Consider the following 27,741-nt stretch of genomic DNA (forward strand, 5'->3'; position numbering starts at 1 on the left):
TTTGCTCAGGGCTCCACCCCCAGCCTCTCTGTCGCCAGTATGAGAGAAAAAGAGAGAGAAATAGAAATCACTTGGAGGGGAACTAGAGAAAAAATAAAGGGTCCGAAAATGGAGCTGCAGTAACTTTCTGGAAGGTAAAGCTGCGTTCGTTTGTTACTGCTTTTTCTACAACAGCATGCCTGCCACTTAATTTGCTAAGCTTTGACGCGTGGTTTGGAGCAGAGGGAAAGGGATTTGCTGAAATGGCGTCACTTTCCCCAAAGTTTGCAGATTTTACTGAGTTTTTTGTTTGTTTTCTTTGGCTTGGGGGTGGAGGGGGTGTACTGTTCTTAATACAACTGGAAAATGTGGCTGAGGTCTATATATATGCCTGTGAAAATAGAATCCCTGGGACAGTGACATTGATAGCAGATACTATTGTTAACTTTTGTGATTCCAATTAAGTCCTGAAATGTTAAAGATTTATTTAAATTGTCCMGAAAACAGGAATTCTCTACAGCTACTCTAATGGAGTTGGAATAATGCAGGTAAAGGAGAGAGTTTTTCATAAATCCCCCTTCCACGTCTAAATAGCTAAAGACAGGCAGGGAWTTTGTGCTGAAGTACAGACTAGAATATGAACATTAAAGAACAAAACATTTTAGCTTTAAGAGTTACATTTCAGCTGGGTAAGCAAACTATAGAGCATTTCTTATTCCATATGTTTAGCTCAATCCAAACATAACATTCCAAAGTATAAAATGTGTTACAAAATAATCCGTACTTAATGACAGATGAAGGAATATGCCCATTCCAAAAATTATCTAAAATTGCCTTGAGAATCCTAAATGTCATTTYCCAAGATGTGGTGAATTGTAACTAGGGCTGTGAACTATTTTAGTGACAGTGCCTGACATRGGGCCCATCTAACAAGTTAGAGCAAAAAGTCTGTGAACTTTTTTACTTTCCCTTTACTAAGTCGAACACGAAAGTGTTTAGACAATAACAGCAATCTCAATTTATTTCAGATTTGCAGAAATGTAACAAAAATTGAAGATGTGTTGTCTCCCTTTTCATTTCCCCACTTKTATTTCTTTTCAAAACCCATGTAATAGAGCAATGCTTAAAGAGTGGAAGAAATCCTACCAACAATATCACAGTGAATGAAAAGAAATAACATTTTTGATTATTTTTAGGAGAAATAACTCAAAAACTATGTAGTGATTTTCTCATCCTATCGCTTTCTCTCACAAGTTTTAAATCCTGTTTTAGCAAACGATCCAATTCCACAGTGACATAACAAAAAAACAAAGAAAAGAGAAGAAAAAGACTTCTGTGAAAAATATCTTTAGTGTGAATAGAAGCAATTAGCTTGCAACATGCTGTCCAAAAACTGCACGTGCAAAATTGTGCCCAAAAGCACTTTCATTTTACGACAGACATTATTATGCTTGTATATGCAGGTCTTGATACTGTAGAGGAAATTATTTAAATCAATTATTTGGTCATTAGGGTGGAAAAGAACAGTTGTGGCCCGAAATGTGGCATGAAGWTTACATACAAGTTGTAAAGGCCTCGTCTCATATAACTTGGGGACTTTGGTAGAAACACGCTCAGAAGGAGACAGTCAGCTCCTGCCAGCGCTTGTATGAGAAAGCTTTAGCACTCGATGCACTGTCATCGCTAACTGTTTGATGTTGTGAAGTCCTGAGGTGCTAAGATGCTGTTGGATTGTTGTCTTGTGAATAATTGTGAGTATAAGGCTATCTACTAAAACTGGATTTGTTACTCACACGCCACACTCATCTACTGTGTCCTCTCTCAAAAAACAGATAAACTCAGTGTCCTTTTCACTGATCTAGGTCAAAAGTATCTGCCTAATGAATGGAGAGGGATTTTAGCTATAAGCATTGTTCAGAGATATATAATGGGATGAATTATCTTTATGGCAATGGTTACTGTAACAAATCACTAGTACTTCATATTGTTTTTTTTTCTTTCCTTTCATTTCTTTCCAAAGGAAATGCTGTAGGATGTGTATATTTCTTCATTTAAAGATTAAAATACTGATTTCCCCTCTTCTTTATCTCTGCTCCAGAGATATTTCTGTTTATTGTATTCAGGCTTCTCCATAGAGTGGGTGTAACTAGGAGAAGAATTTGGCCCATTATGTGAGCTAAATTTTCAGTGCTTCCACTATTTAGAGCTGCGCTGTGCTAAAAATAGTTTCCCTGCGGTTTTGGCCACAGAGCCACAAATACAAGTTTTCACTGCATAGTTATTGTGGATGTCAGTCCAAACTCTATGGCTAAAAGAAATGGAATTCCAACTCATGACCGTGTCAACAGATGATTAAGTTGAATGTGAGGCTGCACGTTAGATCTTCTTACTGTCCCAAGCAGAGAATGTGTCCCACCCAGATGCCAGTCACTTTCAAAATAGAGCACGCTCGCAAGGAGGCGCTTGGGCTTGGATCGAAGAGCCTTGGGAGATCAACAGTCTATTCGAGCAATAACTTTGAAGGTTGTGCCCGGGAGGGCAAACAATGTACAACATTAAACAAGTGATGGGGAAGTGGGTAAATCCTTAAAAAAGAAAAGAAAACACATTTTTGTTCAAGGCTAATTTTGAGCAGAGTTTACATAAAAGAAAAAAAAAAAAGGCCTAACGATGATCACATGGTAATGGTGAGCAGAAGGAAGTTAACCAGGGTGTTAGACTAACTCTCTTTGTGTACCACCTCGTCTATCTCATCTCTTTTACGATGCAACTTACCTGTTGTCTACAGGTTTTTGATCTGATTGTTACAAAGAGCTTTTAGGAGGCAGGGGCTATTTTCTTCTGAGCTTAGCATTTGGTGTCACTCTCCAGAAAGTGTTCCTAGACTGTGAGGTCATGTCACAGAAATAGTAGAAAATCACTAATTTAGAAGAATGAAAGTGAGCATACTACATGTTTCTGTACTACTGAAGCAARGGTGAGTGCAAGCCAGGGGATGTTCTGGAATAATAGCAACACTGGCAGAACATTTAAAGGAATTCTGCCTTTTTTTTTTTTTTTTTTTTTTTTTTTAGTATTTCCTCTGTGAGAAGTGTATTATTTTGTATTAATCCACTGGGACATTTTTTCCATTCCTCCAGGAAGGTTTCCATCTCCCCCATACCTCCCCTGGTATTGCTCTGATCGGAATCTTTCCGTAGGTTGTAATGGAAGAGTGTTTACACTCTGATATGGACTTTGCAACAGTTTTCAGGGTTCACAGGCAAAGAATTCCTTTATTTATTATCTCCTATATATCTTACTTTTCCTGCAGCATCCTTTTCCCTTCCTAGGATTTTGACATTTTGTCTGTGCATTAGAAATTTGCTTCTTTTGTGTTCAGTTTTGCAACTTTTTGGTTGACTCTCAGGTCTGTCAAACTGGACATACCATTTCTAATATGTTTTTTTTTTTTATTCTGTAGAGTGTGAAAAGAGAGTTGAGTTGCACTGGTAAAACTTTTACATAATGTCTTTGTTTACAAGATCTTCACAGATGTATCAGTATTCAGTTACCTGTTTGATCTCATTCCAGTCTATTAAGAAAAGTTTTCAGCTTTAAACATACTTGGAAGTATTGCTTTGGCTTGCCYTTCCCTCCTCTCCTCTGCAATTTCATTCTGATGTCTTATATCTGTAGCTTCAGGACATGAATATTTTTTCTCTCCCCTTTTCTTCACTTCTGTGTGAGCTGTGAGTAATATAAAATATCCAGAAGAGTGGCTACAAAAATAATAGGGTGCATTATTTACTCTCCTAGAATTCAAGGCTGTGAGCTAGAGCATGTATCATCAGAGTAGCCCACATTACTAGAAGCTTTGTAGATGAACACATTAATATATTCCCTCTAGCTATTACTTTTTTTTTTAATTTGGGTTTTAACTTTTCTTACATGTGTGATGTGATGTACATAACACTTGTGTTGCTTTTTTGTTGTGAGGCAGCCACTTACTATCTATTGTGCTTGTTCTCATCATGCTGTAAATTGTGGGGTTATTTAAGAAGACCAAATGGCCAGAATGAATGCCACCTCCTTTCCACTTGTTGAACTCTACTCAAAAGTAACACTGTTTTTCTGCCTCAAAAATACATGTAAAGGTATGTATAGTATGTTAGCCCCTCCTTAGCCTTTCCCACCCTGAAACTTTTCGAATAGGGATGGCATGTTCCTCTTCTCACTGCCAAAAAAAAAAAAAAAATTCCTTTCTCAGCATTTCCCCCTTCCCCCATTTTTTCTCAGCTGACAGCTGTCAGAGTGTAACTTCCATGAGCTATCCTATCCATTTCCCCCAATTCTGTTTTTAAGCTGGATTTGGCTTAAATATGCAAGCCATCTTTCACACTATGGATTTTTTTTTTAATATGGTTGTAAAGTGGCTTTGCAAATGTTTAATGTGGTACAAACATGGTAACTGCTTTTATTATTTTTATTTTTTTTTAAAAAAAAAACATTTTCACCCTGCCATCAATTTAGAAAGTTAATAGGGAATTCAGTTGAACAATGCAGTCATTTTAGAAGTCACAGGAAGGCCAAAGTTTCATAATAAAGCAATTTTTTTTCAAAACTATTTCCTTATAATTCAAACAATCTATTTAATTTTCAAACTATTCATTTCCAACCAAACAAAAATCTCATTAAGAAATGCAGGGATCATATTCAAAATCTTGAGAGAAAATCAAAATAGTGTAATTTGAGATACACACATTGCTTGTCAACCATTCAAGGCCTGATCCAAAACAGTAGTAATTTTTCTATTTATTGCCCTGTACTTTGACCAGACCGTAAGGTTCTAGCTATTTCCAACATGAAGTAAACTTCAGCAGTAGCATAGGTTTATAAGAGAGTTTTCTTTCTTCACTGCCATAACACTGTGTACAGAGGAATCCGAGATAGGTAGTTGTAATCTAGTTGACCAGGACCGAATGTACAAACATAAGTGCAATTTTCTCTGCAGAATCTGAACACACAATGTTTAAAAAATTCAGGTAACTGGAAGGTTATCTATTTATTTTTCTTTAGATAATCACACTTGTAGGCCTGTGAATTGTAAATGAGGATTGTTTTCTGTTAACTGTGTTCAGGATGACTTGAGTCTACCAGTTGCAAGCTTTTTGTTGAACTTGTTATGTTATTACAGTGCACCTACAGAAGCATGGCACTAGAGAGCAGCTCTGTTTTAAGTGATGGAAACCATGCATGAACTAGACAGTTGTGTAAGTGGTGTCAATTTTATTGTGACCTTAAGGATGTACAGACCTGAATCATTAGGTATCACGTGTCATTCACTCTGTGCTGTACTCCATCCCATTGACTAGAAGGAGATGACTTGTTTGTATATTTGGTCTTTGGACTTCAACGTAAGACAAAGAATTACTCTGTAACAAAATGGCCAAAAAGAGGAAAACTATTTTTCATCTAGCTGATAATATTATTTCCCTGTACCAAAATAGTCTGTATATTGTGCTTAAAAATTGCTGCTTTCTGAGGACTGGTGTGTTASAAACAGACATACGTAACCTGTCTGTAGTTTTAAATTGAGAACTTCGTACAGCTTACAGCTTTGTTATCCCTTGTTCTCTCCCATATACTTGCATATAGACCTTTAGCTTTCTTCATCATTAGATCTCTAACACCTCTGTAGGAAGAAGCACATAGTAGCTCAACATTGTGGTTTCATTTGACAACATACAATTGTTTTGTAACTTCTCAATATGAGCACATTTTGTTTCATAAGAGACATGATGGCTGGCACATGAACAACACCTAAAATGCCTGCTGCCAATTTTTTGTTTGTTACTTGGTTTATTAATTAAGCTGCACAAAAGATTTGGAAAAGGACCAACAGTTTTTTTTTTTTTTTTTTTTTTTTTTTTTTTTTTTTTTTTTTTTTTTTTTTTTTTTTTTGTCCCTTATTTTGGACTGCCTGGCCAAGGTAAAACAATTGCTGGTGCAGAGATACATAGGACTCTCTAAAGGGTGTGAGCTCTGCTCTTTGACTAAACTACACCAAAGCCTTGCTCCTTCACAGTTGTCATAAACTGTAGTAGAGATTCACTGCTGGGCTATTAATTGACCTCTGTATAGATATGATCACAGTGTACTGGTGTTGAAAACTTCCGTTTACAATAAAAATAATCAAGAGAGACACGGTTTTAGCCAGTAGCAATTTACTCCAAAGCTCAAACACATCTGAAATTAAAGCTTCACTTTGGCACGATGGGTATTTTGCCTGTTTCTACAAGTTTTATATTGCTTTTTCTTGTTTTGTTTTTCACAGTTATYTCACCCTCGATTTACACTAATAAAACGTGGTTTCATTTAGCCTTTCATTGGCTTAATTATATATATATATTTGTGTATATATATGTAAAAAACATATATATTTATATACCATCACTTTCCATTAGATTTACCTGTTTCTAATAGTTTTTCCAAAATGAAATTTAATAGCAAGTTTCAATTGGTGTGCCARATGCAACTGGTATGCCACATTTATAACTGCTGCAAGTTGGTACAGTTATATATCTGTGATGATTTGGCCCAGTGTATATATCTGTTCCTACACGGTATTTTTGCCAGAGGAAGAAACTCTTCTGTAGATATTTCCATAGTGGATCAGACTAGGGTTCAGTTTAGGTCAGTGGTGTGTCTGAAAAGGGCTATTTCCAGCCCCTTCAGAGGAAGACACCCTTTGGATTATGAAATGATATGCCAGTAGAGAAACTTTTCTCTTATTTTGTGGGCTGAAGTGTRAAGTATTTTCTTCTTATTGCGGATGTTCTTGTTACTTATGTAAACRTAACATTTTTTATTGGAGTTCTGGCCTCAAAAGCACCTTATGGTGAGGAATTCCACCTGCTTCTGAACTAAGCGGACACTTTTTGAGTTTCAGATTTGCCACCATCCAGTTTGATTGCAGGCACACCTCACATTAAAAAAAAGAAGAAGAAGAAAGCCTACTTAGACTAAGCATTTATTATTCTAAATTATTTTCTCTTTCATAAAAGACTTTTTCAGTTCTTCCTTATTATGATTTTTATATAGTCTAGTTATTCTGATTATTAATTTCACTGGAAGTATACACATTCTTCAAGTTTAGCTGAAATTCATGTTGGTGTTCTAAAAATCAGTTGTATATTTAAGCAAATTTAAAACATCAGGCCATTCTAATGCCAAGTCATGGAACTATATTCAAGGCTTGAAACCGGATTCWTCTTTAGGTTACCTTTTCATCAATTAAGTTATGTAATTAAAAAAAAAGTCATGAAATTATGACTGCAGTATGTTTAATCAAGATTAGGCATTGTTGTGGCACGCAGGAGGTGGTTTTGGCTTAGTAAGTATGTGCAATACGCTTGTGTGTCCTTCCAGCAGCAGCTAGAGAAAACACTGGTCCCTTCCAATTCATGGAATAAGCACACCTGCACGAAAGTAAGAGTTTATGCCACACTAGTATTAGTTACAGTATGAAAATCATAAAGTATGCATAGAATTGCTAAGAAAATTTTTTTTGAAGCTTTACTAAGCAACAAAAAAAATGAGCTTCAGTCGGCGCTCTCAGCCATCCCTGAGCACCGCAAATAAAAGCCACCCACCGCAGACACACCACCACCACCACACGAAACCTATAACCGCCAACGGGGGGCACTGGGCTTTGCCAGCGGGGCGCCATTACAGCACCGGGGCCCGCAGCCCCAGAAGCGGGGCTTCCTCGTGGAGGAGCGCGGCTCTTTTTAACTCCTCCATCTTGCAGTGGATAAATTCTCCGTYAAAAACAAAGCCGCAAGACCCCCCCGCCCTTTAGGCCAATCCCGCTTATGCTGCCAAGCGGGTTGGTTTGCAGGGGGGGGCAGCAGCGCGGGGCGCCGCCACGGCCGCCCCCTCCCCCCATCTCCACAGCGCAGCTCGCATCTTCCCGCCCTGTCCGCTTCCTGCCGGCCGCGCGGGGCCGTCGCGCATGCGCGCTGCGCCGCCCGCGCTTCCCCCTCCGCCCCCCCCCATGCACCTCCCGCCTCCTGGCGCGCACATCCGGGTCCCGGCGCGCTGGCCCCGCCGGCGCCGCCGCGCCGTTGTCCTCCCTCCGCGGGCTGCGAATAAAGTTTTGTTGAGAGCGGGCGGCCGGCGCCTGGAGGCTAACGGACGCCCGCCCGGCCGCGGCCGCTGCCCGGTGCCCGCCAGCGGCGGCGGAGGCCGCCTCGCTGCGCCCTCTCGGGTGGGTCGGGGAGCGCCGCGGCGGGAGGCTGCGCGGCGGGGCCGGTGCTGGAGGCGGGGGGGGCGGGCGGCCGGCGGGGGCGCGAGGCCGCCGCCGCGGTTTGGGCTTTCCCTGAGGGGGGAGTCACGGGCCCTTCTGGGAGACTTTTATTTTCCCCCTCTCCTTTTTTTCCCTCCCCTTTTAATTTTTTTTTCCCTTCTTTTCCCTCTTCCCGGGAGGAGGGGGCGAGGCCTTCCCGCCGCCGCGCGGGTGGCTGGCACGGGCCGCGTGAGGTGAGTCACGGCTCGGCGGTGACAGCGTTGCGGCGGCCGGGCCGGGCCGGGCCGCGGCGCAGGGGCCTCCCGCGGGCGGCGGGGCCGGGGCCGGGCCGCCACCGCCGCGCARCGCGGGCTCGGCGGGACGGCGCTGTTAAAACATGCTCCGTGATGGTAAAAATAAGTCTGTGCACGTAACTGTAGAAGCCAGCTGAATGCTAATAAGAGTTTTCTTGTTGCTCCCCCCCCCCCCTTTCGTGAGGAGGAACTCCGCTGCTCTTCCACGGTCTGTGGCCTAAGTAAACGAAAGGGGAAGAGTAATAAATCCACATGTTCCGAGGACGCTGATAAAGAGGCGCTTTCTTGCCGACGTGGTGTTAGGGCACGCTTGTCTGTCTTGGCCTTTCTTGGCTTCATCCAGTATTGACAGCTGCTTGAGAACAGATGGACCTCTTAACTGGTTTAGAATGGCATTTTTTGTTTTCTGTGAGTTGTAAACTTAATAGAGGAAATATGGTCTTGTGGTTAAAGCACAAGACTAGAAATCAAGTGATCCATGTTCTATTCCAGCTGTGAAGTTTCTGGTGTGCTTTTAAGTAAATCTACTGAATGTATTTCTGTGTAAAATGAGGTAGAGAAGAACTCATTTCCTAAGGTTCGTTAATTGCTGTTGAATCTTTAGGTGGAAACTGAATTTTGAGATTTTATTTAGCGAATAACCTCGGCTATCTACTTTAATAAAAGCTGCCAGAAATAAGTGTCAAAATTTGCATTAGGCTAAAAGTTTTGTCTTTTCATGGAGATATTAGGCCTGTAATGTGGGTTGGTTATAGATGAAATCTCTTCCTGGTTTTCATGCCTTTATTGATTTCAGATAATATATCTATGAGATACGGCTTTATAATACTGAAAGGTGAAACAAATATTGTTCTATACAAAACTTACATAATTGAGATGTACAATGAAAATTTCTCTGATTTTCTGAAGGATTCTAAAATTTGATTGGGGGGGGGAGAGGAACAGTACAGACACATTTCCCAGCTATGTGCACATGCTTTTCAAAAGCTGTAGTACTTTACAAAGTTGGCATCTGGTGGCAGTGGAAGTTAATAGAAGAAGCAAATAACTTAATTGTAGATGTTTTGTAATTAGCATGTTGTAATTTTTGAGTATGTACTATCTGTGTAGGGTGCTGCTGGATTTAATGTCTTAATCTTTACTGTTTGGTAGTGGCTTACTCTTACCTCTGATAATAAAATAGTGTTCACTTGGCCTGGAAATTGCTGTTAAGTGTTTGATGTCAAAAAAAATTTTGATGATTGGAATACCTGCCCTTTTCTCCATATTTGAAAGGAGAAGTGTTTGACAATATGCTTTAGTGAGAGAGGAATCATCTGAAAAGAAAACTTTCTTAGTGAAAGCCCATGCGATGCACAAGACAAACAACCGTGGTGGATATGAGAGATGGAAAAGGAGGGAGAGAAGCTTCTTGTGCTTTTCTTTCTCTTGATGGAAGAATTGCAACAAAGGGCTGTGATGCTCCATACAGCCATGCTAAAATTTTTTGTTTGTTTGTTTGATCTTTGGGATTTTAACATGTGATCAAACCTGAAGGAGTTATTACTTTGACCCAATACGTCTCCATTCTTGTTCTGAGGTCAGATTCTTTAGTCTTACAACTTGAGTGGATGATCTCTCTCTCTCTCTCTCTCTCTCTCTCTCTTTTTTTTTTTAAGTTTTCATAATAATAGAACATTATCTGAGTCTGATAAAATTCCCTCTCTTGTGATAGAGTGCAAATGCTTTATTAAATGTAGTGTGCGTTTCCATACTTGTTTGAATAGTCTTTGCAAATTATGTTGTGATCTTAAATATTTCAGAGGACTTTCTTAATTGCAAGAAGATGTTTTCTATATTATCTTCACAGTTGTCTGAGGGAAAATCTAAGAACTCTTTTGTTTTGTTACTCTTGGCTGAATTACATATGTGCAGAAATGCTGCTTCTATGGCAATTTTATGCAAGTCCCTATTTCTTCCTTATTCAGGAGTTTAATGTTTCATGTTGATTAAAATGCAGGTTTTTCTTCATGTCTGTGATAGCTTCATCAGAATAGCTTTTAATGTGTTAATGTTTCTTTTTAGGATTTTTATATAATTTTTTTATGGCAGCAAGTTCAGTTTATTGAAAGCAAGAGAGCAACTTGTGCTCAAAATTCAAAGRTATTTTATTCTTGTGCAAACAGAACACTTGAGGCATTTCATGGCTAACATTGATAAACAGCTCATTAAAAGCAAGTTGAACAGTAATTTAAGACTTTTGCTGTTATCATTAGTTGTGATGTAAGTTGCTACATTGCTTTCTGGAAACCTTTTTAGCCATGTTCCTGTGACCACGTAGAAAAGTTTGGCTGGCACTTTGGTATGCTTGACCAGTGTGGGTTGGCAAGGTGCAGAATGTCGTCTGCCAAGTCTGTATCCCTACTGACCTACCACCAAGGTTGAGCCTGCCAGGACTGTCATCCTTGACAGAGGATCTTTGTCAGAATAGCTGCTACTGATCCACCAACTATGAGGTAGTGTCTCTGAATTCTGGGTCAGTGGATGTCACAAACTGACAAATTTAGAATACTTTGCCATTCATTCATTCTGTGCAAGGGGAAAGAAGGCTTAGTGAATTACTATTGTCAGTGTTCYCTCCAAACCCTGTAGCTTTTATAAACTTGTCACAATTTTAATGTAGTTCACTTGGAACACGAGTGTTTGTGCGTGTGTGTGTGCGCGCGCGCGCACATGCATACGCGCTTTTTTTTCTTGTTCTTCTGTCTTTTAAAGTTCTGTGAAAGTCTGTACAGTCCCTGCTTTCAGGTTACACTTTTTGTTGCCAGTTCACATCTTAGTGGCCATATTTAGATCTTGTTCTTTAATGATGGTCTTTCAAATGAGGAGCTTAATTTTTGGAAGACTTGGTGTAGGTTGTTAATTTTTAATACATTTTAGGGCTTGTGAAAAACAGAAGCATGACAAAGTAAAGGATGTCCTCTACATTCCTAGTTTTCCTGTAGGTATAGTGTTGAGATACAATTATGAAACCTTTGGTATGTCTTTATTTTGATGAATTGCCATTGTCAATGCCAACTCTTCATTCTAACCATCTAGTTGCTTGTCTGTGTCCACCAAACTATCACTGGAAGCATAGGTTTTTGGTTCTGTGAAATCTACTCACGTTCTTGTATGTGATTTTTAATTAAGAAATGAATATTAACGTCTATCTACTGAAGTTAGAGTAGGTACCAAAGTTTCAGAGATGCTAGGTAGAATTGATGGCATTTTTCAGCATAATACCTCTGTTGGGAAGTGCCAGTTAGTTTGAAATAGAAAATTAGAAAGTGTGAGGAAATTGCACAGTTCTGACTAAACACTTATGGAAGAGAGATTTTGATTCTTAGATGGAATTGGTAATTTTTGAGAGCTAATCGCTCAGTAGAGTAGTTGCAGACACCAGGGACATAAGAACATGGGACTTTCATGTTCTGAGTGGATACCTTAAGAAATAAGAGGGCAGCTTTTTTACAGTTCGGGATTTTTTTTTTCTTCCCTCTTCCCTCCCCTGTATCACAGTTAAAACTGTGTTTTGTCATGATGCAGAAAAAATTGAAAACTTTATTCTTTGGTCACAATTTCTGCTGAGCTTCTCTTGGCAGTAGTTGGAAGTGAGGATGCTCTTGAAATGCATTGGAGCGCTATTAGTGAACTTTTGACAGGGACTTCTTTCATGATATAAATCATTACCACTTGTGTGTGTGTGTGTTTTTTTTTTTTAAGTGATTGTTGCAGAGACTCTTTAGGAAAAACAAAAGCATTGCTTTTGCATCATTAAACTTCTATGGCTAGCTGAGTTATATAGCTTTTGTGATAATGATTCTTCCATGCAGGATGCCTTACTTGCTTTTTGTGCTTGGCCCCAAAGCTTTTTGTTATATTTCTTTCAAGAAAGTGCTTGCTAGTTAAATACTTCTCAGATGACAGAATTATATACTTAATTTTCTTTAACTGTTTTAGGTGAAGTACAGATGTGTAAGTAAAAATAACATGTATTATGAGGGAAAGCAGAGTTTGACATTTTAATATGTTTTTGTTGTTCAAAGAGTGGTCACAGTTGGTAAAATTTTTGAAGATGTTAGACAATTTTTTTTCCTTGTTATTTGCATGTATTATCAGTCAGATTACTTTGCTTCAAACATGTCTGTAAAACAATATAAAGAAATTCAGTGCTAGTATAAAAGCAGTTATCACAGGTTTCAGTCAACTGGATGCCCAGTTAGATATCCAAGCCCTGTTTTGACAATACTGCGTGGAATTCCTAATTAGTATTGTGTAGCAGATCTCTTTTCATCTCTTACTTGCATTAAGGAGAGGTAGGAAACAAATCATGGATTGTATTCTTCATGAGTAAAATGTTGAATGGCAAATTTTGAAGAAAAACCTTTTTTAAATTCAAAGACTGTGGCAGTGGTAAGTCATGTGTAGGTTTCCTTTTGTTAGCCCCTCAAGTTCTTCAGTCGTGGTGTGAGAAAGATGTTATCTTAATTTATTTGTGCATGGAAAAGCTAATGATCTTCTATATTTGTCTTGAAGAAAAGACTCTAATAAATGCCACTGGATGAGCGCATGCACTGGACTACAGTGTGACATAGAGAAGAGTGTATGTATGTAGTGTTTAATGATTTTAAAAGGAGTTGAGAAAATGATAAGAAAACAAAGCATTGTGCAAGTTTCTATCAGGAAGTTTATAAGGAAAGAGTTATAGAACCAGGTAAAGTTGATATGCAATGAAATTGTATTTTACAGTATTATCTTTTTTTATAACATGCTCTGAGTTTCTGAGCTTTCTGTGTGAATATATAATGTGTTAACATGCATATGGAGCATACATCAGCATTTCCAAGTTTTAAAGGGCAATAAAGTTATGCATAAGTGCTGACTGCAACACACTTCTTAACTGGCAAGTCTGAAGCAATTATAATGAACTACCAATTGTGTAGATAGTTATAAGGGTGGTTTGTTTATGTTATGAAACTGAATCTCAAAGCAGCTTCTAATCATGAGGAGTGAAGTTCCCTGTTTCAGATTGGGTACTATGCTACAGGAAGCTCTCTTCATTTGCAAGCAAGTAAATTTAGCAGGAAAAGAATAATACTTGCACATTTGAAATAAAAGCTCCGTGTTGACAGTAGGAAATGATGAGGATCATATAGTTGTTACTCTTTTTTGTTCTTCTGAAAAGCATTCATTGTTATGCTGCATGAAGTGATGGGTTGCTTGAGTATCGGTGCTTTAGATTTAGATTTCTCCTGATAGGAAATTCAGAGTTGGAATCAGTGGCAGAACATGTTGTATGAAAAGTGTATCTTATTAAAATATAAGTCCACCATATGTAATCTCATACTGATTTGTTCTGGCCTGAGTTCCTTTCAGGCCCCTTTAGATATGGAATCAAGTTAATCTTCCAGATTTGCCAATATCATACGTTTCGGTTCCTCTTATGAGATTTTAACCTAAGTTAGGTGAAATGCTTAATATTTGTGATGACAGATAAAAGCATCTATTTCTACCTCCTTTTCCCAGCAAGTGAAATTTAATTTATGAGTTCTGCTGTTAACTAAATTTGTTTACATGTGGCTGGGTTGATGAGGTGTTAAGAAGGGGTTCAAACAACCGACTTGTTCATGCCACTTATTTTCTTCCATTTGCTGTAATCATTAGCAAGAACTTTAAACATATAAATAATATCTGCCCCAAAATCTAGTTTTGATACAGAGATTACTTTGTTATATTTATACTTTTAAATACCCTTACGCCACCTAGTGCAATGCGTTACGCTCATTTTGTGAAGAGCATTTGTATCTAATTGCTTTCAAAAATGTAATACATTTTTCAGCCTATGTTTTCTTGTAGCTCAGTTGAAAAGTTACTGAATATAAGAAGGTAATGCGTAACAAACCATCTGTCTCTTAAGGAAATTTAGGAGAGCTTTTTTTTTTCCGCCTCATGAAAGTTCTTACCTGCTACTGCTTTTATAGAGATATGCAATACTATGAATGAAATGCAACTCCTACAAAACATTTGTTTCTATTCTTGTACATTATTGTGACATAGTCTTGTGCTTCTGTTGCAATTCATCAGAAGGTGTGCTCTAAAGTCTCAGAAGAAATTAACTCAAAATTTAGATGGTCTATTGAATATTTAGAAATGTCATTCTGTATTTGGATGCTGAAATTGCATAAAATTCAAATACAGTTTGTGCAGCTCATTCAGAAATTTTAAAATCCTAGAAGAGTTGCAGTTTCTGTAAAAACGGTTAATTTCTTTACATAGATGCCTAAACCTACTGCTTCATGACCTTTTGTAGTTTCTGAAAGAAAACACTTTTGGTCTACAAATAATATACAAACCTTTTAATTTCTATTTTTTTTTTTAAAAAAAAAAAAAGATAAATCTCTATTTTGCCTTCCAAAGTGGACTTCTTAAAGGTCTATTTTGAAAGAAATTCAGTGTCATTTGTACTGCTGAAAGCCTATTGATAGTTTGTAGCAAGATTTTCTTTCCCTTTTCTTTGATAGGTAAAAAATACATTTCAATGGAAGAGTCTTGGAAGCCTCACAGGTGGCCAGAATGGTTTTATAGTAAATGTGATTAATATTTTCAGCAGTTTTGACATTGTCTTAACTTTAGGAATTTCTATTTTATGTATTTACTATAATAATCCATTATAAATATTTCCTGTGCATATCTCTGGTGGTAGTAAGAAAATGCTGTCTCTTTAAAATAGTTTAAAACAGAATGTTTCTGTCCTCAATTAAGATTTTCTTTAAAGCATATATGAGAAGTAGAAATTCTAATTGTTTTATCCCTGTTCTGAGATTCTTGGTGGGTTCATTTCCTATTTTAGTGGTGTGAGCAACCACTGAAATCCTGTAGCTACTGAATGTTCTCAAAGCATGAAAGTAGGTTAATTGTGACTCTAAACAGCTTTTACTTTTCAGAACACTAAACTTTTATCCTCAATAAAAGAATAAAATTAGCCTGTATTCTTAGCCAAGTTTATCTCCCTTTATATATTTCCTGTTACTTTGAAGGATGCAAAGTTTTTCATATGTATAATTGTTTTAGGAAACTAAATTTACACTCAAGGTGAAGGCATGTTCTTCCAGTTCAGAAGAAAGCTAGTGATGGCTTTTTTCCTGTTCTCCTTCCCCACCTCTTCCCTGCCAGTATCTTCTTATAAATGCTTACTGAAGCAGTGACAGACCTCTGCCCATTTCATTTGTTTTTTTCATTTTGTTTTAATGAGAATTTAGGAACAAATAAGATGTTTAACCACTATTTCTGTTCATTTTTCTTTTCCCAGTTTTTGTCATAGTATTTGAAACTAAGCTGGATCATCAAGGAAGTATGAACAGGATTAAGCTCCTGGGAGAAATAAATGTAGACACCCCCTCACTCCCTTTGTTTTTGTTTGTTTTTATACTTTTGCCCTCTTCATAGAGAGTGTCTGGGTCTGTTCCCTCCTTCTCTCACCATTCTCCCATACCCCCAGCAGAAAATCTAGACTGGTTACATATGAGACATTACAAATGCTTTAACTAGGGGTATTTGCTGTGTATCTTTGGCTGATGATGCTTAATATATGACTTGGTGTAGGCTTAAGCATTTATATGAATTCAGTACTAAAATGCACCAAGTCTCTAGGGTTCCTGAAAGCTATTTTTTAGTTGTTAAATTGGTTATTATAGGAAAGTACCCAGCCATGTATCTAAATGCGTCTAAAGGCTTATAAAAGCCTTATTGGGTGATTGATTGATTAATTTTTATTTTTTAGTTAAAGATGAGAGGAAGAATGATCCCTTTGATTAAAGGTGGTGATGCAAGAGAACAGAGGTGGACTTAAATCTTCATTTCTTTCTTTCTTCTCTTATGTGCAGAGTTAATGTCCCAGGGTATGTTAGGTGTTCTAATTCACCACCGTTAATCAAAAGTTGAGAGGCAATGTTATTTGGCAGTCTCTGTAGCAGGAAAGGAAGCATCTTTTGTTGTTGACATCCTTTCTCTTAGCTCTGCTCTTGCATTTTGCCAGCTGCTCATTGTCTATACTTGCTTATTTAGTATTCACAAGGGATTTTATAAGTTCTTATCAGTTTGTTGCCACAGCACATCATTTCCTCTTGTCATCGTTACTTCTTAATTTGTGGGGGGGGGGAAACAGGTTTGCATTAGAACTGGTGAGTAGTTATTTTTTTTTTAAAAAAAAAACACCATTCATGAGCACTGTATGAGTTGCACAGCATTGTTTTGTTCATTCTCTCCTTTCTAATGCAGTTTGTAGTAAAGGTCTCACTTTTAGTACTTACTCTGCCATGCCTTCCCCTCCGCCCCCTTCTTTTCTGAGGAGAGGAAAACAATTTTTGTGCCAATGGCTAAAAATATCCTGTGCTTCAGATATTCCTCTTAAAAGATACAAGGAAGTTCAGCATAAAAATAAGGATAGCTGAAAAGATTGACCCACCTTTCTGAATGGCTGGAGGGAGGTTGGTTTGGGGAGGTTGGTTTTTTGGAGCTTTTTATTTAGTTATCTACAGTTTCTTCCTCATCTTTTTATACTCTAAAAATAGAGGGTACTTAATTTGAGCTCAGAAAACATGTAGATGCTTTAGTTTGCTCTCTTTTTTGAGAAATAAGGGTGGATTTGAGAAGTTGAATATTTCTCTTGAGTATTGACTGTGGAACTGTTGGTTCCACCTTACTTCCTCTTTATTTCTTAAAAGCAAGTTTAAATCTTCTGGTGAGTAATTGTTTGTCTAATATCTAATTTTTAGGGGACAAGCATTGTGCGAGGGATAAAATACAAGTATATTTCAAAAACCTGCCTTCAGAACGGTGTGTTAAGTTCAATCTCAGTTGATCATTTTTTGTAGAATTTTTGGACATCTGTGATAACAGAATGATGTTTTCCCTTTGGCTCCCTCACTCTCCTTTTCCCAGTAATCAATAATGAGACAACTGRTGACTGATGTTTATCTTCATTTGGCTTGGGAAAGAAGTTCTAGTAGTTTTTTTTTTTCTTGTTTTTAAAATTGGGCACAGTGGTGAGGTTTGAAACAGTCATTCTTTTTAACGTCTGACTTTGTACCTTTTTCTTATTTACTAATCACTTAACTCATCTTTTTTTTTTTTTTTAAATAGAAATTGGAAGAATCATAATTTTTTGATGTGAAGACTTCATCACCGACATCTATAGGTTCAGTTGTTAGCCTTCAAGAAATAATACAGCTCGTCAGTTGCAATAACTGCTTTTGTATACACTGACATTTATTTGTAAGAAGGAAAAAAAAAGACCTCAACAAACCTTTTGAAGACTTGTGTCAAATGACGTCAATGGCCAGTTTGTTCTCCTTTACTAGCCCAGCTGTAAAGCGTCTGTTGGGCTGGAAACAAGGAGATGAAGAGGAAAAATGGGCAGAAAAAGCTGTTGATGCTTTGGTAAAAAAATTGAAAAAGAAAAAGGGTGCTATGGAAGAATTGGAGAAAGCCTTGAGCAGTCCAGGACAGCCCAGCAAGTGTGTTACTATCCCCCGTTCTTTAGATGGGCGACTTCAAGTTTCTCACAGAAAAGGCCTTCCCCATGTTATTTATTGTCGTGTTTGGCGTTGGCCTGATCTACAAAGCCATCATGAGCTGAAGCCATTGGATATTTGTGAATTTCCTTTTGGATCTAAGCAGAAGGAAGTCTGCATCAATCCATACCACTATAAGAGGGTGGAAAGCCCAGGTATGTTTGAATATGGCTATCTAAAATCTGAAGAAAGTCTCCAGGAACTACCTCTTCTTCACTTCCTCTTGTTCCAATACTAGGTAGTGAATTAAATTCAGTGTAAGAGGGGGTTTGGAAGAGTAATGTTCAAAGTGTCGTTTTCTTATGGTTCTGGTGGGGTGATTATAGGTTCTATACACAGCTATTTCTGTGTGATAAATCATATTTTTCCACCAGATCTTTTAGGCCTGCTTCCCATAAAGTTAATGGCRAAATTATCACTTAGAGTAAAATAGGAAAGCAGTAATTGGAAGACTTCAGTTTCTTTGAGAAACTTGTTTATGAACCTCAGTCCTTGTGAGGAGGTTGGTAGTGTTCTTTCAGGGACTTAATCAGTTAGTAACATGAATCAAGGAAGAAAGCTCCCTGCTTGACTTCCCCTTATCAGGCCTGCAGAGCTGAGCAGAACTAAGAGTGATCAGTTAGAGCAAATGCCAAAATGTGTCAGGTAGGAAGTCTGCTGTTAACGACATGGTTGCCATAGGAGGTGAGGAGGATTGTGGTTATGAGTGGGAGAGAAGAAATATATTACCCTGGCAAGTATAGTGAGAAGTTGCTGCTGCTGTTCCACAGAATGATTGTAGGATATGCTCTACTTGCATTCCGTACTTCAGATTATTTGAATTTAAAAACTAAACCTCTAACTTGGCAGTAGCTGTATATTGTGGTATAGACTGTGTCTATCTTTGGTATAAAGTACTATGTAAGGATCTAGTTTGACAATTATTTTCGGTAATATTGACTCTGGCTTTCCTTTTGCATTGTTTTGATAATTTACACTGGTTTTTATGCTTCTGAATCAGTACTTTCGTACACTGCATGTGCACTGTGCTTTTTTTAAAAAAAAGATTGATTCCAGTTCTGTAAAATTCAAGTTTCTGCTCTTTCTTGCAAGTTTTCTGTGAAATAATTTAAAAGAATAAAGGAGAAAAAACAGGACAGAGGGAAGACAGTTGGATCCTCTACTCCAACCCCCCCCCGCCACCCCCAAATAGCGTTGAAATTAACGTGGTGAGCAGAAGTAACACRTTTGTATCCTATACCTTCTATCTCTAATCTAAATTTCTGTGTTTTTTTGTTTTGTTTTGTCTGTTTTAGTTCTACCTCCAGTGTTAGTGCCTAGACATAGTGAATTCAATCCACAGCACAGTCTACTTGTTCAGTTCAGGAACCTAAGCCACAATGAACCACATATGCCACATAATGCGACATTTCCAGATTCTTTCCAGCAACCCAACAACACTCCATTTTCCATTTCGCCAAACAGTCCCTATCCACCTTCTCCAGCCAGCAGCACTTATCCAAGTTCCCCAGCTAGTTCTGGACCATCTAGTCCATTTCAGCTACCAGGTAAGTATAGCCTAAACATGGACTTGTTAAAAAAATAATTGAAAGATTTTACTGTAATGCTAAAATCTATTGCAACCTCTTTATGAATATGTGACATTTACAATAAAATGTTTTGCCATGTGTATTTTAGGGTTTTTTCTTTGTTACTGATTGGAATTAATAGTTCTAGTTTTATTATTCCAGACGCTTTTCATTGCAGATGCTATAGTAGTGAATTATTCTGTAGAGCTTCAATGCGCAGTCTTTGGTGAATATTTTAAAAGAATATCTAGCAGTGAAAAGAAATCAGATGTAACTGACTGAACAAAAAATGTACTCGTGTCTGTCTCTAAACTAAAATACTTAAATGTGGTATTTAAATGGAGCAATTGAAATTGAATTTTCAGTAKGAGAAACTTGACTGATTTGTGTGAAAATAGAAAAAAAAAAAACCCAAAACTGAAAGAGTCAAAGGGAAGAAGACTGTGAGAAGAATATATTGATGRCATTTGCTCAGGGTTTTCTGAAATGGGGAACAACAAGGTGTTGATACACCTGCTATATAGAATGGAAGAATGCAGAGATCCACACTTAYGTAATGAACTCAGCCTACAGAAGCAGCAAGAAACCCCAGCCATTTGGTTTAGGCTTTCATTGTCCTATGGCAAATAGAGATAGCACTGCTCTTTCCTCCTTTATTTCTTTTGAAACATGGAGAAGAGAGTAGGCAAGAAAGTTAATGTTTGTGTTACGAGAAATGGGAACTGCAGTAATCCTGAGCAATTGCAAAAGTGTAGTTAAAAAATTCTGTCTCAGTTTCTCATGTATGTAATCTGGTTATTGAGTTCTTGGGGGTAGGAATACAGCTGTTGGAGACTGTAAAGAAAGCTGTCTGGGTCCTCTTCAGATTGCTTTGAGAATTTGTCCCAGTTTTTAATGTTTCTTGCAAAAGAGTGTTATTTGTGTATTTTGCAGTTGTAAGCAGTCAAAATTGTTTGGGTTTATTCAGTATTATTTTTTCTTGTTTGTAGCTGATACTCCACCTCCTGCATATATGCCCCCTGATGATCAGATGGGGCAGGATAATTCTCAGTCTATGGATACAAGCAATACCATGATCCCTCAAATCATGCCAAATATATCTACCAGAGGTAAATTATAGAGCATGGTATAAAATTAACTTCATTCGAGTTATTAATACTAATGACCAAATCGATCGAATAACTTCAAATGGTGCAATAAACCTGTGCTGATAGGTGGAGACAGTCCAAGACAAACTGAAAGCAAACCAGAAAAGAAGAACTGAGAACAGAGCTTGCATTGCTCATTTGTTTGACTTCTGGTTATCTCAGCTTTTAAAGTATTGCATAGTATTGGTTATAATAAGTTGAACATTTTTTTCATTTCTCAGAATTACTGAGTCTTTTACCACTATCTTTGTGTGCCCTTGGAATTGTATATACTAGAAGGCTCTGAAAGTTGACTCCTRAAGATCTAGTATAAAAGTGGACAGAAAAAATGTGTTTTACTTAATATAAGTCATTATTTTTTTTGTTTGTATAGATTTTTTTACTTACAAGGTTTAAAATAGGAAAATAATTATAAAAAATTAATGGAATAACTGAAATGCATGAAAGTTAAGTCAAAATTGTCAAGATTTTAATTAGTAAGAATTRTTCTTGTCAGTCATATCATATGTTGACTAAACCATTATTTATTGATACTGTGTAGGGCTTGCTTTAGTTCTAGGCTTACCAGTTTACATGAATGTTAAAATATTATTTCAATTTTGCTTATTTTCAGATGTTCAACCTGTTGCCTATGAAGAACCCAAACACTGGTGTTCGATTGTGTATTATGAATTAAATAATCGTGTTGGGGAGGCTTTTCATGCATCTTCTACAAGTGTCTTAGTAGATGGGTTTACAGATCCCTCCAATAATAAAAACAGGTTCTGCTTAGGTTTGCTCTCAAACGTTAATCGCAACTCGACAATTGAGAACACTAGACGACATATTGGAAAAGGTAAAACTTAATTGTGTTATGCATGATTAAGAAGTAGAGAGAAGTAGGAGTAAAAACAAGGATTTTTCTGAGAACAGTTATTGTTGCGCTACATAGAACTAGAAGTAATCTGTGTTGTATTATCTACCTCTCCAGTATCTGAAGGCAACTTACATAGGCGGTTTGACTCTCTAAATAGTTTAAGAATTGCATATGTGTGTGTTTGGCACTAATTTAAAAGATTAAATGTTACCTTTTCCTTACTGAGTTACATTGTCATATGGGCTTTTTTGTTATGGTTAATGATACTCTGTGTATAGAACTTTCTGTTTCAGCACTAAGAAAGTTATCACAGGACTTCTGAAGTTCCATGTTAGATCTGCTTCTTAAAGTAAATTATTCATAACCACTTTACAATGTATCAAAGGTTTTTTTTGTTGTTTTTGGTGCTGTCTCYAGTATGTTCAAATATCTTGCATGAGTTGGAAGCAGGGCTTTGAAGTGCAAATGCAAACTGTTAGGGCTCATTTGTCTAGGTGAATCCATGGGGTGTGTGTGTGTGTGTGGGAGGGATTCCTGAGGACAGCAGGTTTTGCAAGATCTGCTAGTTTTCCCATACTGTTTGGCTGATAGCATATACAGATGCAGAGTTTTCATCTTTGTTGATGGAATGTCCTTGCATTATCTTAAAATGTAGTATTCTTTTTCTGAATATATCAATTTTTGCAATTTGCTAATTAAGTCTTGAGAAGAGAACCCCTTTCCTGTTACACTTGTCCTGAGGCCTTTCTAGTACATGAAATAAGTTAGTGCAGTTGGTCTTCAATTTTTTGCTGCAAGCCACGATCAACCTTTAGTACATCTCAAGAGCCTTCCTGTTCCTTATCAGTCTTTTAATTAGTAATTAGAAGCTACTAGAAAGATGGCTTTCCATTTCTGTCATCAAAGAAAAGTTAATGTAAGAAAAGGAGAACAACTGATCTGGGGGGAAAAGGGGAAGCTTGAGGGTCTTTTGTTGATGGCAGCAGCTGAGGTATCTTAGGTATCTATCTGAGATCTGAAATGTAACAAGGATCCAAAATCATGTTGTAGAGTAGATGGTAATGACTACAACTAAATCTTCAAATTTGAAATGTCTACATCTCTAATACTTGGCATTAATCTAAAACCTTATGGCAGAAGTTCTGAGAACATTTAAGGCAGTTYTTGTATAAAATATTTATTACTCATTTATGGCTTTTACTTAGTCTTGTTTTTTTGCCTTTTTGCCTCCTTTAAAACTACCTAATCATATTTGCTAAACTCTTTACTGTAGGTGCATTGCATTGCAAGCCTAAGTGATCTCTAATCAATGTATTTGAATTATTTTTGAACTATTTTGTTCTTTTCAGCCTGTTAAATTATTCATCCTCCTTCAAAGATCTCTCACTAGGTAGAATTTAGCTGGCAAGTGGTAGTCTCTGTCTTTTTAAATAAACAAGATTTTTGTGGTGGAAGTGTGTTCTCACCCACACAGGATTTTCTGATGGTTGCTTATAGTTGATCAGGCCAGTGATTCCTTTAAGTAAACTTCATCCTTTCGTAGTCCCAAGTGGATCCAGAACTGTTCACAGCAGTTGTTGTCTGAAAGATTAACTTGCATCTGTTGACTTGCTACAGCCTTACCTGGCAAACCACAAGATAGTCTCTAGTGGATTCTGAGATTGTTTTCAGGGAAGATTTACCAAACTGAAGCTCATGCCAGCATCTAGGCCAATGGTAGTTGGGGGAAAGGAGGAAGATTGAGAAGGAAGGCAAGAATCTCAAAGTGGCAGTGAAATCCATTTTTGTACGCTGAAAGTGTCAGTGGCTCTTATGTGTTAGCTTTTAGTTGATTGTTTATGTAATAGAATGTGAAAGACATTGTTACAAGCTTCAGGACATACTCGTTTGCGTAGCGGAGTCCAGGCAAATCTGACTGATATAAGGAGTCTCTTGATTTCAAGGTTTGTGAAGCCTAGTGRTGTTTAAATTATACAGCTAATTGGACTTTCCTCTCCCATTGAGTGTTTGATCGGATATGATGAAAAAAATCTGAGCAGGCTATAGATACTTTCTCATTTGTGTCTATCGTATTCTCTCTCTCTCTAAGACCTCCTCCCCCAACCCCAATATGAATTTCCCTAAGCAGAGGCTATTSGTTTTATAAAACTGGAGTTTTAAAATCTGCAAAAGTTATGTGGGAAACTGYCTTGAAATAACTGTTGACATATTGAAGTAAACGTGGTTTGGGGATTTTTTTTTCTTTTTTCATTCTTTTCTGTAGTTGATGAGAGAAGGACATCTAGTGGCTGATGTATAATGAAACCTACCGTATTTTGAAGTGAGAAAGTATATTATACTGTGGGCATAGGACTTAGGGGGCAAAGGAACTTTTTCTGAAAAGCTCTTCAAATGGAATATCTGCTTGATTGTCCCCTGAGCTCAAGGGGGTTATATTAAATACTGTATTTTTGGAAAAAGTAACTTGAAACCATTTTATCTAACTTTGTTTTTAAGGAGTTCATCTCTACTATGTTGGTGGGGAAGTCTATGCCGAGTGTTTAAGTGACAGCAGCATATTTGTACAGAGCAGGAACTGCAACTACCACCACGGCTTTCATCCAACAACTGTATGCAAGATTCCTAGTGGCTGCAGTCTAAAAATTTTTAACAATCAGGAGTTTGCTCAGCTTTTAGCTCAATCTGTCAACCATGGATTTGAAGCAGTGTATGAGCTCACCAAAATGTGCACCATTCGAATGAGTTTTGTAAAGGTAAACAAATTATTTTGGAATATTTAAACTTACTATGGACTTTGAGATACTCAACAGTAATTACATTAACACCATAACAAAGCTATTTTGAGAAAGTTTGATTCTTTTCGATTTTAAATATGCTGAAAAATGGTTAATTTGGGGAGAGGAGAGAGAAATTAATGGAAGGAGGGGAAAAACACAATATTGACGTGTTGAAAGGTGGCTACGTACTTTGTTGCTTCAATATTCAGGACAGGACTTAATCATTGTCCATGTGATACCATAGTTTTAATAAAGAAGACTTGGGCTTATGCTCTAGGTTTGAATGAAGTGGCAAGAACAATGTGAACTGTAAGACCACAAAAAGAATGACTAGAGAGGAGCATAAGTAGTTGCAGAAAAGTGCGACTCCTTCAAACAGATCAACTCTTTTTAAAACTTCATTATTGTGCTATTGTGGTGACATGGTTTAAATTTATGAAGTCACTGTGCTGTTGTTCTCAGTAACGTTTCCACATTATTGAATCAAAAACCTGTCAATTGCAGGTTTAACTTGGGGTGTAGACTTGTGCCACGTAGTTGCTTTGCACTTTGTTCAAAAAGAAATCTTGATACAATATGTTCAAGGTTAAAATMAAATGCATTAGGAAAACTTTGTTCCATGGAAATAGAAATGTTAAAATCCAATGAAAGCTCTTTTTGTACTGAAAGAACTGCTGTAATTGTCATTTGCCCTGAGTTAAGAAAGATGGTAGGACTCCATGTTCCTCCTTCAAGTTGGATTATATACACTATTATATGTATTGTTTTACTGTTCTCCCTTCTCACTCTTCCCCTTTACATACATGCCATGGTGGTGCCTACAGATCCAGCTGAGCCTCATCTAGTTAAATTCTGTCCAAACATAAGATGAGACACTTCTCTGAAAGCTTACAGTTGTTTGCATGGTCAGTTATGATAAAAGAAATAGTGTTCACTTTGATGGGGACGTGGAGGACAGGAAGCAAGGAGGAGAAATAGAAGAGAGATGAGGTCTTAGCCAGGAGTCATTCCTGAGGCAGCAGTCCATTCCAAGGAGGAGCATACGTAGTCATTCCAAACCCATAGCAGAGAGGACTTGACTCAGGCTTCTGAGTGCAGCCTTCACCATCCCTCCTCCTCAGCCTCAGATTTTTTGTCTTTCCATAAGAACTGTTACTTGATCATGAATTGTCTTCTAAGTATCATAGAATATGACTTCATACTTGTTAGTACAGTTATTTCGAAACACATTATATTCTCAACTTGATTGGTAATGTTCTCTTCATTTTTGTAGGGATGGGGAGCCGAATATCACCGACAAGATGTCACAAGCACCCCATGCTGGATAGAAATTCATCTTCATGGGCCCCTGCAGTGGCTGGATAAAGTACTTACACAAATGGGTTCTCCTCTTAACCCAATCTCATCTGTTTCATAGTGCTGAGATACTATCTTCAACGTTATTTTTAGTGAACTTATTCTAATTCTAGAGAAACTTCCAGTGTGGATACTGTGAGCTATATGGAGAATGGATTTTACAGTTTAACTTCTTCTTTTTAATCCCTTTGTGACCAATTCCATTGTGTATAGCTGATCAATTTTCCATTTCAATTTGTTCTTGTGATGCTTAAGTGACGGTTGAGCCCTAAGGGAAAAAAAGTCTATTGAAAAATTCAGAACACTTTCCCCCTCCTTCAAATAGAACTTAAACAGGCATATGTCTTAACTGGAAATTTTTCTCTTTTTGAACTGTAGGGAGAAGAATTATGAAGACTGATTTCAGAAAATAAATACATATTATAGTTTTGGGTTTTTTTTTAATGTTTATAAAACTGAACATGTGCAGCTCCAGCTAGCAAACTGTATTTTTAGGGTAGTTGCTTAACATCTTAAGATTGACATCTGTCATAAGCAAAATTAGACTTTACAGCTAATTTGCCTCAAATTGAACAATGTGATTTTTTTTTAAGTGTATACATGAAATATACTTTTTACAAATGTTGGAGTGGTTTAAAAATACTTGTATTGTCTATTGGAAAATGCTGTCATAAACACACTGTGTATTAATGCAGAATAGCAAATCTTAGCCTTTTCCCACTTCAATTTTGTAATACTACTTTTAACCACCATTTTAAATAGTAATTGATACAAGGTAAACATCTTGCACGTTTCTGGAGTAGTAATTCTTGTTTTGCTTTGATTTCCACTCATGCCATTTGGATGTGTTTGCCAAGGCCTATTTCTTTTTAGGTACCCTTCTCTATTTTAACATAAACACTACTATTTGTAAATGACAGTTCTTACTACTTTTTGGAAGGAATAAGGTTGKTTTTTTTCTTTTTGATGTTCTGGCTGTTTATTTTACCTGTCTGGAATTAATCTGTGTTAGGCCTTTTGATCTCTCAGTAGACATTATGCAGTATTTGTGATTACACTGTATTTAATTCACTTTCAGTATGAGTTTGAGTCTCTTTGAAGACTGTGAGTGGCTTAGCAAATTAGTAACTGAGTGCAGAAGCTTTTACTTCTAGATTGTGTAATTTAATACAGAGGTGTTGGTAATGACCAAAAGTAATCACTTTTTTGTAGCCTAAATAAAACAGTGGTCTTGATCTTGTTCATAATGGCAAGGGTTCAATCAGAAGACTCATAACTATAATTGGCAGCTTTAGGGAACTGAAGGACTGCATTGYTATGATGATGAAATTACTCTCTCACGTATAAGGAATCCTATTGCCTGTATTGTTGTACTGCTCGGTAGAGGATTTCAACACTGTACAAAACACTAAAAGAAAYCAGCTAAATAACATATGCATAGTTTTCCCCTTTACGTAATAAAAAATAGGAGGCTGAAAGAAGTGTTCTAAGAGCATTAAGAGTGAATTATGTACAAAATTCCTTTGCATGCAGAAAAGGACCTGTTGTATTTTTTAACTCCTTATTGTCATATTTCTTTCCCAAACATCTTTTCAGAAAAGGTTCAGTGTTTGGGGGAGAGAGGCTGAAAACTCTAAAATGCAAACGCCTATTAAAAGATGCATTGCAGTTAACTACTGCAGTCCTGAGACATCGTTTGCTTACACAAGTTCTTGTGTCTTCTGTTGAATGACAGAATTCTGCTCAAATGTGGAAATCATGCATCACATGGTACCTAAGTAACAAATCATCTTAAAGGAATAAAATTGTTTACATGTCGTTAAAATGTTTCTTATGAAATGCCTTAAAGGAATAAAGATAAACTGTAACACTTTTTCAGAA

At 37.3% G+C, this 27,741-nt stretch overlaps 1 protein-coding gene across 2 annotated transcripts; it reads left to right on the forward strand.

The window, feature by feature from the left end:
• Positions 1-27,741, forward strand: SMAD5 (SMAD family member 5). 2 transcript variants are annotated; one of them, XM_085312829.1, is made up of 7 exons: positions 1-134; positions 17,725-18,310; positions 19,451-19,702; positions 20,713-20,832; positions 21,485-21,706; positions 24,224-24,480; positions 25,778-27,741. In XM_085312829.1, the coding sequence occupies exons 2-7, from the start codon at positions 17,908-17,910 to the stop codon at positions 25,919-25,921; spliced, it is 1,398 nt and encodes a 465-aa protein (XP_085168955.1). In that variant the 5' UTR covers positions 1-134; positions 17,725-17,907; the 3' UTR covers positions 25,922-27,741. The 2 variants fall into 2 exon arrangements, with proteins under 2 accessions (XP_085168955.1, XP_085168954.1); XM_085312828.1 differs by lacking the exon at positions 1-134 and adding an exon at positions 8,048-8,230.

The sequence above is a fragment of the Rhea americana genome, unplaced genomic scaffold (assembly GCF_003343005.1).
Source record: "Rhea americana isolate MKP2758 unplaced genomic scaffold, rheAme1 scaffold_37, whole genome shotgun sequence".
NCBI classification, from domain to species: Eukaryota; Metazoa; Chordata; class Aves; order Rheiformes; family Rheidae; genus Rhea; species Rhea americana.

Coding starts and splice junctions, on each gene's coding strand:
- SMAD5 (XM_085312829.1), top strand. CDS start 17,908: ATGACGTCAATGGCCAGTTTGTTCTCCTTTACTAGCCCAGCTGTAAAG. Junction 20,833..21,484: donor GCCAAATATATCTACCAGAG/GTAAATTATAGA, acceptor GCTTATTTTCAG/ATGTTCAACCTGTTGCCTAT. Junction 21,707..24,223: donor TAGACGACATATTGGAAAAG/GTAAAACTTAAT, acceptor TTTGTTTTTAAG/GAGTTCATCTCTACTATGTT.